At 43.7% G+C, this 13,587-nt stretch overlaps 1 protein-coding gene across 1 annotated transcript in view; it reads right to left on the bottom strand.

The window, feature by feature from the left end:
• The window catches only part of ANKH (ANKH inorganic pyrophosphate transport regulator), a 115,060-nt gene extending 101,473 nt beyond the window's left edge, over window positions 1-13,587 (bottom strand). Inside the window, exon 1 of the mRNA XM_006081500.2 lies at window positions 13,294-13,587. Within this exon, the coding sequence (XP_006081562.1) occupies window positions 13,294-13,389 (96 nt within the window). The 5' untranslated portion in view covers window positions 13,390-13,587. The remainder of the gene's footprint in view (window positions 1-13,293) is intronic.

Here is a 13,587-nt window from a genome sequence, read left to right as displayed (position 1 = left end):
GCCCATGCCTAATCCAGAATCTAGGCCACCTCCACCTCTCTGGTAGTCACCACAAGAGCCTCTCAATGGATTTCCCTGCCCCTGTTCTCACCTCCCTCTAATTCATTAGCTACACTGAAACCAAAATTATCTTTCAAATATGCGAATCAGGCCACACCCCATCGAAGAAACCTCCCCAGTTCCCAGGCTCTCAGGATCCAGGCCTAGCTCCTTACGCTGACTGGGTGCTGCTCACCCTCTCATCCCGCCGCCTGCTCCCTCCTGGTCTTGCCCTGTTCCAACTGAACTAAGCACCTAAGCACTGAACTAAGCACCTGTCTTTCCTCACCTGAAACTCCCTGGTTTTCCAGGATAGGGACACACCATCCGCCTTAGGTCTCAGGTCTCTGCTTGAACAGAAAGCTTCCCGGACCCTTAGGATGACGGGTTAAAGGCTCCTTTTGTAAGAGGAACCTTGAACCCTCTGTTGAAATAAATCCTCTGTACACCCTGCTCTTCCTCTGTCTCAGACCTGACCACACTATTTGGTAAGCGCCTGCTGGCTGCTTGCCCTTTGGGTAAATCTCTGTGCAGGCCAGGACTGCATCGGTCCTTTTCTTCTGTCCTGTGACTGCCTAAGACATAGTAGGTGTCCAAGAGACATTTGCTGAGTGAACTCACTCATGAAGACACCTTTGCCCTCTGTGTTCCATAGTCCTCATTATTTAATAGTGAAAACACTCCAAATCGTGTATTAGCACCTGGGAAGTGAGGCATAACCTTCATCTCATTAAGCAGCCACCATACACTACTTCAAACACCTTGGTGTGTTACTGCCATGATTGTCAATAAAACAGAGAAAAGCTCGGTCCCATTGGTAAGTCTAGATCAGAGAAGGGGTCAGTGGTATATGTAGCCACCTTCCTCCAAAGGTGTGTCCAACAACAGCCTATAATCAAAGGGAAATTAAATTTAACTCATCATTTCAAAAAGTGCATTGCCTAAATCCAAGTAATTCCATTAAAAAGCCTATACTGAACAAATCCAGCCTTAAATGTATTTTCCACAAAGTATGAAAACAAAAACAACAAAACAAACAAAAACCAGCAGCAACAAGCCTGGCTGGTGTGGGTCAGTGGTTAGCACGGATCTACCAGTTCAGTTCCCAGTCAGGGCATATGCCCAGATTGTGGGCTCCATCCCCAGTAGCGGGTGTGCAGGAGGCAGCGATCAATGATGTTTCTCTCTCATTGATGTTTTTCTCTCTTTATCCCTCTCCCTTCCTCTCTCTCTAAAAATCAATCCAAACACATTTTTTAAAAAACACACACAATCAGCAGCAACAATACTGCTGAAACCCATATTATAAAATCCAAGTGTCCCAGCATCTGTCCTCCAGCATGCTTCAACTAGCCTTCAACCCAACTGGTTCTAAATTAAGAAATCCCCTTTATGCAAGTCACTGAATCAATGAAAAGCAAGAAAAGTCAGCTAGTCAATGTATAAAAATAAACAGGTGTAGCAGCAGCATACCAGGCTCAAGTCTTATGCAATACTACTTTACCTTTGTGTAACACTTCCCACTTTTCAAAGCACTTTTGTGCCCAGTTTCTGTTTGGTCTACACCTCCACAAGACGGCAAGTAAGCCCTTTATCCCCATTTGACAGTTGGGAAAGCTGAATCCCACAGAGGTCAAATTCTTTGCTCAAGGTCATAGGGCCAGTGGGTGCAGGGGCAGAGGTCAGATCCAGGGGTCCTGACTGTCAGGAGTGGGTGCTCTTCCTCTCAGCCACGCTGTGGTCAGCTTGCACCACTGCTGGAAACCTCGGAGGAGCAGCCACGTGCACCTCAGAATGAGCAGGAACCTCTTCCCCTCTCCCTCTGCTCTGCCCCTTTCCTCTAAGGTGGCCTGTAAATAGCAAGGAGACCAGGGTAGATGGAGGAAACCGTGGTCAGGGTGGTAGGAAAGAGAGAACATTTTCTCTTCCATCTCCCTAAATGTCACTAGCTCCCGTATCCCAAGAACACAGCCAACACCAAATGTCCTATGAGATGCTAAGCATGAGCCATCAGCCAGAGGAGCCAGGTTGCTCTAGAGAGGCTGACCTGGCACAGCTATTCAATTCATACTTAAAGTGGGCAAGATGCCTGGCCGCCGTGGCTCAGTGGTTGAGCGTTGACCTATGAACCAGGAGGTCACGGTTCAATTCCCGGTCAGGGCACATGCCTGGGTTGCGGGCTCCATCCCCAGTGCAGGAGGCAGCCGATCAATGATCCTCTCATCATTGATGTTTCTATCTCTCTCCCTCTCCCTTCCTCTCTGAAATCAATAAAAATATATGTAAAAAAATAAATAAAGTAGGCAAGGTGACACCCCATGTGTCTAGAGCAGGCCTGGGCACCTAGAAAGGTCAGGACATTCTCCTCTCCCACATGTTCACTTGGAGTTGTGGGAAGGAAACTCCTTGAGCCTCATTGAACTCATCACACACACACACACACACATACACACACACACACACGCACGCGCAGAGCATTTTCTCTGCCTTGAAACCTGCAGGGACAGGTATCTTCCCAGAAAAATGCAAGTAAAACCAACACAATCCTTTGCCTTCCGAGCTTATGCCTGACCTCACTCAGAGTACGTATTTGGTCCAAAACATGCTGAAACATATGGGAAAAAATGAGTTAATTAAAAAAAATTTTTAATTTGATAAAAATATACATATGTAAATAAAATTTATCATTTTAACCATTTTTAATATAGTTCAATGGCATAAGTACATTCACATTATTGTGCAACTGTCATGGTTCAATTCTGGGTCAGGGCCTAATCCCCGGCGTGGGGTGTGCAGGAGGCAGCTGATCAATGATTCTCTCTCATCACTGATATTTCTTCTCTCTCTCCCTCTCTTTTCCTCTCTGAAATCAATAAAGGATATATATTTAAAAAATAACTCCCCATTTTTTTCCTTCTCCCTAAAGCCTAGTAACTACTATTCTACTTTCTGGCCCTATGTATTTGACTACTCTAGGCACCCCAGATAATGGAAGCATATAATAGTTGTCCTTTTGTGTCTAGCTTACTTCATGTAGCGTTATGCTGGAGCACACATCATAATTTCATTCCTTTTTAGGGCTGAATAAATGTTTATTGTATGTACAGATCACATTTTGTTTTATGATGTTAGCTTTCTCGGCAGACTTTTAATTTTAAGCATGCCTGAACTTCAAAATGATCAGCAGTTCATACAATTGAAGGATGTATGTCAATGGAAGAATTAAAAGCACCAAATAGTACAAATTAAGGAAAAAAGTTATTTTACTCCAAGTCAAACTCTGAGTCTAGCTGCTTTAAATCCACGAAAATTCACAATCTTGAGCCCTATTTTGCGACGGGAAAGAATAACAGTGCTACAGAGTAATAACATCAGTGACCCCCAATGCAGTTATCTGGGACCAAATGCCTGTGTGACAAGCAATTAAAAAGGCTCTCCACTCAGAACAGTGGCTGTGGCCGGGGGAGGGTGCAAGGGAACCTCCTGGGCTGATGGAAATGTCCCACACCTTGATTGGGGTGTGGCTTCTGTACAGGTAGGCATTTGGCATTTGTCAATACCTGTGGACCTGTATACATAAGATCTGTACATTTCGCTGTATGTAAATTTTACTTTGATTTTTAAAGATGAGAGGAAAACAGCCCCCTCCCCTGAAAGAAGGCAGGTTGTGCCTAAAGGAAATGAGAGTAAATAAGAATGTTAGAAAAACTAAAGTGGTTCTGCAGGTTAGCCTCTGACGCTCACTGCCACCCTCTGCTTTAGGGACCCTTCGGTGGGTCTCCACCACCCCTGGAAATAAGTCCTGGCCTCGGAAACACTGGCTTGTCTGGGGACCGCATGGTGGACAAACTGCAGACGGTGCCAGGAACCTGCCCTGGTTTGGTACACCGCCCACCAGGGGTGAGGCCAGGTGGCGAAACACCTAAAGCTGTGCAGCTGTGTGGGAGCAGAAAGCAGTACAACCTGACTGCACGCCGGGCTCCTGGTGAGGAAATGCCGAAGAGGGCGGGCAAGGACCATACCCATCCCAGGGGAGAAACGAGGTCTCAGAGCGGGCCAGGAAACCACGTCCGAGTGTGGAGTCTGGAGCCGAGACGCCGGACTCAGGCTGCGTGCAAGGTGTCCTTCCGGCTTCGGCACTGGCCAGGGCGAAAGTTACCTTTCTTATGTCTGTGGTTATTTGTTACTCTTCTCAGCTCAGTCTGTCTTCCTGGAATGTCAAGTTTAGGCTACGCATTGTGGGAGGCCTCTCTGCCCTAGTCATGGTGAATTTCCTGCCAAGCCACTTAAAGCTCTCAGACCGTCAGACAATTTTTTTTCCCCTTTTGTAATCTGCTGTTTTAGATTCTCCACACTACTACGTCCTTTTATTGAAATGCACGGCCCAGTGGCCGGCAGATCTTGGGTTGCCGTGGAGCAGCATTCAAGAGCACACGGGTTTCTTATGGGTCTAAAAAGCAGCTTTAAAAACAAAACAGCCACACACCGAAGCCAAATTAGAAAGGGACAGTCAGGGACTCAAATACTTCCATAGACTTAATGTTATATTTTTAATAACATTAAAACATATCGGTGTGGACTCATTAAGGGAAGACAATAACCTGAGTGACCAGACTACTGATCCTGAAAGCTAGTCCTTTTTGGGTCTCAAAAAAATAAGCTACCTTAACTTCTCCCTTGCTAGGAAAATTATATCCCCTTGGCCAACTTCTGCCCCTTCTTGGCTCATCGTGCTCCTACTGATAAGACATTCTGCCTTTTAGCCATTTAATTCCAACTACATGCCCAGAGGAGCCTCACCTTCCTAGTCATCTTTGAAAGTTCTTATCCAGGGATCCCCACTTTGGCTTTTAAAATCCTCCCAGTCTTGAGTCAGCATCTCCACTGCCAGACTCTGTCCAGGTGCTTTGATGGGTTACAGGCAACCTGCAGACACTGGCGGGGCATCGGAAGTGTGCTGGGAACGTGGGCTTGGAGGTGCATGGGGCTGCCTCTCACCTCCTTAAGCTCCAAGTTAAGGAGCCACACACACAGTCCCTCCTCCAGCCCTGAGGTTGGGGACAGAGACGTTGACACATGTGAATAAGAGGACTGCCGATTCATACCAGCAAACCCATCTTTACAGAGAGGCAATCCTCTAACGGCGCCAAAGGTGTCCGACTCATTGAAAGCCTTACCATATCCATCTAGTCAGATCAAAACACCATAAAAAAAAAATTCTGAAATCAGCCGGGAACTGTGAGCTAACAAACCAAACTGTATTCCTCCCAACTAGAAATGAAGTTGGTCCATCTGTCTAGGGACCCCATGGCATTTCCTGAACCAGATGGGCAGCCTGTCCTTTGATAACTCTTTATCTAGGGGAATAAGCACCCTCTTTACCCTGACAAATAATCAAGTTTATGCCCCTTCTCAGATGGACTTTGAAAATACTTTCAGTCTGAAGAAGCAACCACATAGCAGAACCAGAAAGCGGGGATTCATATGTCTTCTAGTTGACAGAGATAACTATTGTCTTTGTCATTTTCAGCTCATTTGTTCTCAGCACTGCGAGTGGTGTTTGGTTGCTGGAATAGCAGCTGAATGATTTCAACACCATGGAAATAGCAAAAATGAAGAACAAAATCTTGGTTTGTAGGGCTTGATAGGAAGTCGGCTACTTTACCTACCTTCTAATTATCTTTACCATCTCAGATGGGTGCTGTCCATTTAGAAAGAAGGAAGCAGGGGCTACAACCTCCAGATGAGAACTACGTCTAAACAGCTTGCCACGACCACACTCTTGCTGCTCTACTGCAATCTCCGAGCACCTCGCCATATGCTATCATCAACTGCACTGTGCAATTATACATTCTGCCCCACGGTGCTGACTGCAAAGGTGTTTCGTGTACATTTTCTTTCTTTCTTTCTTTCTTTCTTTCTTTCTTTCTTTCTTTCTTTCTTTCTTTCTTTCTTTCTTTCTTTCTTTCTTTTTTAATCCTCACCCGAGGATAGTTTTCCATTGATTTTTAGAGAGAGTGGAACAAGGGAAAGACAGAGAGAAATATCCATGTGAGAGAAACACACCGATTGGTTGCTTCCTGCATGTGCCCTGATCAGGGTCCGGGCCAGGGAAGGAGCCTGCAATTGCAGTACATGTCCTTGGCCATAATCAAACCCGGGACCCTTTGGTCTACAGGCTGACGCTCTATCCATGAGCAAACTGGCTAGGGCTCATGTATGTTTTCTTAACCCGGATCCAAGCAATTTGAGGGCAGGGGCTGTGTGAAATATGGCAATGCTTCTCTTGTGCTTAGGTCACGTCACTGTTGGTAACTCTAGAATCTCTCTAGAACAGAAACAAAATCCGCGCAGGGTAGGAAGGCAAAAGGCACAGAGCATAGATGTTTTTTCCCAAAGGAGGCCTCCAAAATTATTTGCTTTTCATATTTCATGGAATGCTAATGAAGTTTAGGTACCCAGAGCAAATCCAAAGCAGAAAATTAAAAAGCAAGTAGTCAACATGCATTAATTACTTTTATTACTTACTAGAGGCCCGGTGCATAAAATTCATGCACTCAGGGTGGGGTCCTCAGCCTGGCCTGTGCCCTCTTACAGTCCGGGAGCCCTTGTGGGATGTCCAATTGGGAGTGGGCCTAAGCTGGCAATCGGACATCCTTAGTGCTGCCACAGTGGTGGGAGAGGCTCCTGCCACTGCAGCTGTGCTTGCCATCCATGAGCCTGGCTTCTGGCTGAGCGGCGCTCCCCCTGTAGGAGCACACTGACCACCAAGGGGCAGCTCCTACATTGAGCGTCTGCCCCCTGGTGGTCAGTGCACATCATAGTGCAGTGATGGCGAACCTATGACACGCGTGTCCGAGGTGACACGCGAACTCATTTTTTTTGGTTGATTTTTCTTTGTTAAGTGGCATTTAAATATATAAAATAAACATCAAAAATATAAGTCTTTGTTTTACTATGGTTGCAAATATCAAAAAAATTCTATATGTGACACGGCACCAGAGTTAAGTTAGGGTTTTTCAAAATGCTGACACACCGAGCTCAAAAGGTTCGCCATCACTGTCATAGTGAGTGGTTGAGCAGCTTTAGCATATCATTAGCAAATTATGCTTTGATTGGTTGAATGGACGACCAGAAGACCGGATACTTATCATATTAGGCTTTTATTATATAGGATTATTTTTACTTTATTGGTTGGTGCCAACATCACCTGCAGTGGATATCCAAAAATTGCCCAATACAACAACAGACATTCACAAATCACCAAAAAAAATTTATGTTACATTTTGTATATTATGTTTATCTAATAAGATAGAGAAATGTGCAACACAGATTTCCAGCAACAATAATTTTCATACTAAAAAAAGAAAAAAGCAATAATTTGCATTTTAAAGGATAAGCTTCAGCCCTAGTTGGTTTGGCTCAGTGAATAGAATGTCAGCCTGTGGACTGAAGGGTCCCAGGTTTGATTCAGGTCAAGGGCATATGCCCAGGTTACGAGCTCAATCCCCAGTATGGAGTGTGCAGGAGGCAGCCGATCAATGAGTCTCAGCATTGAGGTTTCTATCTCTCTCTTCCTGTCTGAAATCAATAAAATATATTTTTTAAAAAAAGATAAGCTTCAGTTATCACATAGATAGTTCATACCCACATAACACTGCATAAAACGTTTTCTATATTTTTAATTCATCTCCACAGCAACTAATAGAATCACAGATGTTAAAAAAATTCCAGACTGATTTTTTTAAATGTAGACATCATCCAAGTCACTTAAGTATGTTACACCAGCAGTTTAATGAGATTTATTTATTCCAACACACATGGTCTCTTGTCCCCCCATCCCCCAACAAACCCTCTGCCTCACTGCCTCAAACAGACAAGTGAGAGTGAAACGGCACAGAGACCAAATTATTTATCTCTAATACAAAACTGCGCTTGTCACGACTACAAAGTGCGACAGTAGCATAAATGATAGCACACAGAACACTTTAAAAACTGCTTTTAAAGAATTTGATATATTACTAGAAAGGGATTTAGATATTGTCTTGATGTGTGTGGTATTTGAATATTTGTGAAGGACATGCTTGGAAAGAAGTATTTTGACAAATTAATAGTTAGGTTGGTCATCAAACCACCTTGATAAATAAATGAGCAAATAGCCCTAGCTGGTTTGGCTCAGTGGATAGAGCATCAGCCTGCAGACTGAAGGGTCCCAGGTTCGATTCCGGTTGCGAGCTTGATCCCCAGTAGGAGGCATGTAGGAGGTAGCCAATTGATGATTCTCTCTCATCATTGATGCTTCTATCTCTCTTTCCCTCTCCCTTCCTCTCTGAGATCAATAAAAATATATTTTAAAAAATAATAATAAATGTGCAAACAAACTAACCATAGGATTGATTATACCGTCATGGCTCTAGGAACAGTCTGTGTTCCTAAGTACATCGAAAGAGATCCTTTAAATGTAGAAGTACACCTGCAGGGAACTGGGAAACATGGCAGAGAAGTCTGTATCAATTGGATTAAGGAGGTCACTGTGTCCTTGACTAAATATGGACTGCCAGAAGAGAGTGACCTCATTTTCTATGTATGAATGAGAAGCTGAAATAGGCAGCAAGTTATGCCAAGCAGAAAGCCCAAGGTTGTCAGAGAAAACATTATCACCTTATTACAAAAAAGAGGCTCACTGAAATTTTATATTACAAAAATACAACCAACCAAACAATAACAACCCCCCCCCCAAACTCACCATTTAAACAATAGGGGAATATACCACAAAGGAAATTATAGTATGCGCATATAATCAAATATTATGCTACTTAAAATCATACTTAAAGACTTTTTAAATATATGGGAAATGTATATATATATATATATATGTATATATATATATATATTTAAATATATATATATATATATATTAAATAAATATTTAAAATGGAAATCCAGCTATGTAAAAGATATGGGGGAAGGGAGAGAAACAGAGGAAGATCCTCAATTATGTTGGAGAAAGAAAAGATTGGGAGGAGATATCCAAAATGTTAAAGGAGGGTTTTTTTTCTTTAGAGCATAATTATAGTTATTTTTCCCTCTATACTTAACCAAACTTCAAACAGCATATATACCTTTTATAATTAGAAAAATAAACATTATTTTGAAATTTATTCCATTAGTGTAGAATAAATTGGAAGGGGAAAGGTTTCCCCTTTACAGTTACTTAAAAACTTAGCTTTAGCCAGCTAGTGTGGCTCATGAGTGTCGACCTATGAACCAGGAGGTCACGGTTCAATTCCTGGTCAGGGCACATGCCCTGGTTTCAGGCTTGATCCCCTGTAGGGGGCGTGCAGGAGGCAGCTGATCAATGATTCTCTCATTGATGTTTATATCTCTCTCCCTCCCTTCCTCTCTGAAATCAATAAAAATATATTAAAATAATAATAATAATAATAGTAATAATAATAAAAACTCCTAGGCCTATCTCAGTGTGTGAGTGTAACTAGAGGAGGCAGATATAGGCGTGAATCCAGGCTCCGCCCTGCACTGCCTGCGTGATCTTGGACAAGTAATATGCTTAGGCCTCTCATTCTTTCCTCACATAGAACATGTATTGAGCTGTTGTAAGCACATATGAAGTGCTAAAAAACTGAAAGTAATTAGTACTTTTGATTATCCATCTATAAAAATAAACACAAAATGATAATTCTAGATATACTGTACGTATCATAAAGTATCTACTCAGCTACTGGGCTCTACAAATGTCATTTTACATTTTTCAATAATGAATATACTCACATTCTTTTCTATGGTCCCTATGTTTAATATTATAAAGCAGGACATTCTATTCCATATAGTTTTTATTTTCAGTGTAGAATTCAACCATCCCTCCTCCCTTAAATGACTGCCACCATCAAAACTGAAAATATGGTAATAGGTTTTGCTAGTCTTGTTAAGAGTAAATAGCCCATAATATTTGGGTTCCTCCCTGATTGAGCTATGAAATTGCAGGGAAATCTACATACATTGCCGATAATGTTCATGGAGAATATCAGGACACTCGGGATAGATCGTTACAGGCTTCCTCATGACCCCTAACCCCACAGGCACTGATAGCTGAGATACACTAATAGCTGAGATAATTAATGTGCAATTCCTATACACAATCACATATGTGCCGATTATTCAAATTTCAGTGGAATCTTTTATATAGCTGGATTTCCATTTTAAAAGTTCTGGCCCAGCCGGTGTGGCTCAGCAGTTGAGCATTGACCTGTGAATCTGGAGGTCACGGTTTGATTCCTTGTCAGGGCACATGCCTGGGTTGCAGGCTCGATCCCCAGCAGGGGCAGGAGGCAGCTGATTATTAATTCTCTCTCATCATTGATGTTTCTATCTCTCTTCCTCTCTGAAATCAATTAAAAAAATTTTTAAAAAGTTCTGCCCACATTTTCTACAGAAATCACAAACCGAGATGTTTATAATCATAAAAACACCCTCCTCTAAGAAACAGTTAAAATGATTTTACTATCCTTTTGTCCTAGACAAGTCAGAGACTTAAAAGCTGATGAGATGTTTTATTTTCTAATTTTGGTTTCTTAATTATCTCCAAGGCATGAGAACCAGGGGTTGTTTATGGATCTTTACACTCCCATGTCACCTCCATACTTTACAATTAGGCAATTACTGAAATATGAAATCACTGTTCACTCAGGCCGAGGCACCATACACCCACTCATTCTGAAAGAAGAATGGGAGAGATCTGCATGTGTCCCTCTGTCTAGAACTTAATAAAAATTCATGTCAAGAACTGTATGTTTTCAAAGTTTAACATGGACCCACTTTGCAAATAGCTGCATTTCTCTTCATCTTTATTGTGCTTGGAAGCAGTTGGGGTAAATGCCCTTGTATTCATTACCCACATATAAGCAGGTCATGCTTTAGCTCACACTGTAATTCTTCCCTCATTTAAAATTAAGAAAAAAAAAAAAGCTCCATTCTTCTCACCCTGCACATTTTGCAAAACAATTATCATCTGCTACTGGAAGGCAAAGCAAGGCTATGCCTTCTCTTCCCTGCATCTTTCCACCCCGAACTCTGATAAAATATCTCCACTTCCAGGCAGCCTTTCCCCTCCTAAGTATGCCGGCATTTAAGGGATAAGGACCTCAAATAACATTTGTTTGTTGATAAAACTTGCTTCTGTGCAAAAAGATAACTGTTCTAGTACGTTGCTTATGTCAGCCATGATGATGAGGTTAGCAATGTTGTAAGGATGAGTTTGAATTAGTAGACCCACTAGGGTAAACCATCTAAAGTCATCTCTTATGTCTACACACCCTTTTGTAATTCAGGAGATCCTTCCCCTTACCCTAAAATCAAATATTAGCCTTGTATTAAATCAAAGTAAATGGCCCGGCCAGCGTGGCTCAGTGATTGTGCATCAACCTTTGAACCAGGAGGTCACGGTTCGATTCCTGGTCAGGGCACATGTCCAGGTTGTGGGCTCGATCCCCATTTCGGGGCATGCAGGAGGCAGCCAATCAATGATTTTATCCCGTCATTAATGTTCCTATCTCTCTCTCCCTCTCCCTTCCTCTCTGAAATCAATAAAAAATATTTAAAAATAAAAATATTTTTTAAAAAATCAAAGCAAATGTGAGACAACACTATGACATGCTTCAGGCCATTTAATTATGACAAAGAATACTCTTGTTTCCTCCAGTTATCCCTATATAATTCACACACACACACACACACACACACACTCCAGTTCAGGGCGAAGCGATCAGGTGAGCATCCTTGTGCTGACAACCTTTGGAGCAGCTCCAAGAAAATAAGCCTTAATGTAGTAAAAGGTTCAGGTGAACATACAGCATTTGACTCACCTTAGATGTACCATGTAGTAAATGTGGGTCTAAAAGCCTTTCCACAGATGATAGGAAATGCCCAGAGTCACCAGTGAATTATTCAAGAGGGTAAGGTGGGCAGGAAGAAGGTGGAGCAGCAGGGAAGTACTGAGGTGGTACTCGCCGGGCACAGAGGCAACAGAAAAGATATCGTAGCTAATCAAAGGAAATTACTGGGCTTCCAGACAAAGGTCTCTAGAGACTGTGCTACACTGCGGACACTTATCTGCAATAAAATTCGAAGTAAAAGTAGCTTACAATGTCACTAAGTATCAGGGAGCTTATAGAGTAGCAATCAATCAGAAGTTCTCAGCAAACAAGCAAATGCAAGCAGATATTCACCAAAAGGAGGTGCCAAACCAACGCATTTCTGAAAAGAAAACAACAAAAAACACCCGGTCCTTTTTTTTAAAAACAACAACTAAAAGTTCATCAAAATAGGTGCATTTTAAAAATAGAACATCCTCTGAAATGTCTTGACTTAAAAGGAACATAAATAAGGTGCTACGAAACACCCGGAGTGTTGCCCATTACACACGCTGGCCAGTTCCAACTCCTGCACATTAAGGTGGCATGTTCCTGCCCACCCCCTCCTCTCTCTGGCCTTAAAATGCAACTGCACCCTGCTGGGGCCCTGCGAGAAAACGGTCCCCACCGGCTAAGTGCAGAGCACCGATGCCTCGCTGCTGGGGGAGCCTGCAGCGCCAGTTTTGCAATGACGCCACATGGAGACAAATGGTGAAAAACATGGAAAAGAAACAAGGGCAAGAAAGCAACGATCAAAAATGTACCCCCCCCTTTAGCGGTGCAAGAAAAAACACACACCCCCAAATCCTAAACTAGAGATGATCAATGGTCGCTTGTCAGGACACACTGGGGACACCCTAATCCATAGCTGGGCTGAAAACACAAATCTCCCCATCATCAGCATCACCATCATCTCCGACCCCGGATAAATAACAAACCAGCACCTGAACTACTAGAAACTACCTTTTACTTACAGACCTGCGGTTTACATAATCACAAATTACATAATACCCCTACTGTGCACGGAAAAACCCTTCTATAGGTGAAGCGTCAAACCCGCCTATCTTTTAACAATTTCCAGAGGGAGCTGGAAAACTCTGCTGAATAACTGGGGGAGGGGGAATGGACTGCTGGAAAAGTCATCCTTGACAGGCGGCAAACCCAACCAACTGTTCCGGGATAAAAAGCAACTCGGAGCAGGTGATTCCCATCTGCCCCCATCCCACGGCCATAGGGCGCCCAAGGCCGAGGCAGAGCGATCCCGGAGCGGGGCGCGGGGCGCGGGGCGGCGCTGCCAGTGCGGGGCGGGGGGCGCGGCGGGGCTTACCTGCTCCCCGAAGTCGATGGCTATGTTGGTGATGCCCAGGGGCACCAGGAACCGGATCAGGGGCCAGTAGTGCGTGAGCGCCGGGAATTTCACCATAGTCCCCACCGTGGGCTGACCCCACACACATCTGCCGCCGCGAAGAGACTGTGCCGGGAGGCTCAGGGCGCGCGGGCCGAGCGGGGCCTCGGGCGGCGGCGGCGGCGGCGGCTCCTGGTCGCTGCTGCGGCGCCCTCTCCAAGCGCGGCGGCTCTAACAGGAGATCCGCAAGCTCAAGTCCATCCCTGCTGCCCTCCC

Source organism: Myotis lucifugus, unplaced genomic scaffold, assembly GCF_000147115.1.
Source record: "Myotis lucifugus unplaced genomic scaffold, Myoluc2.0 scaffold_0, whole genome shotgun sequence".
NCBI lineage: Eukaryota > Metazoa > Chordata > Mammalia > Chiroptera > Vespertilionidae > Myotis > Myotis lucifugus.
This window is presented reverse-complemented; position numbering and strand designations above follow the sequence as displayed.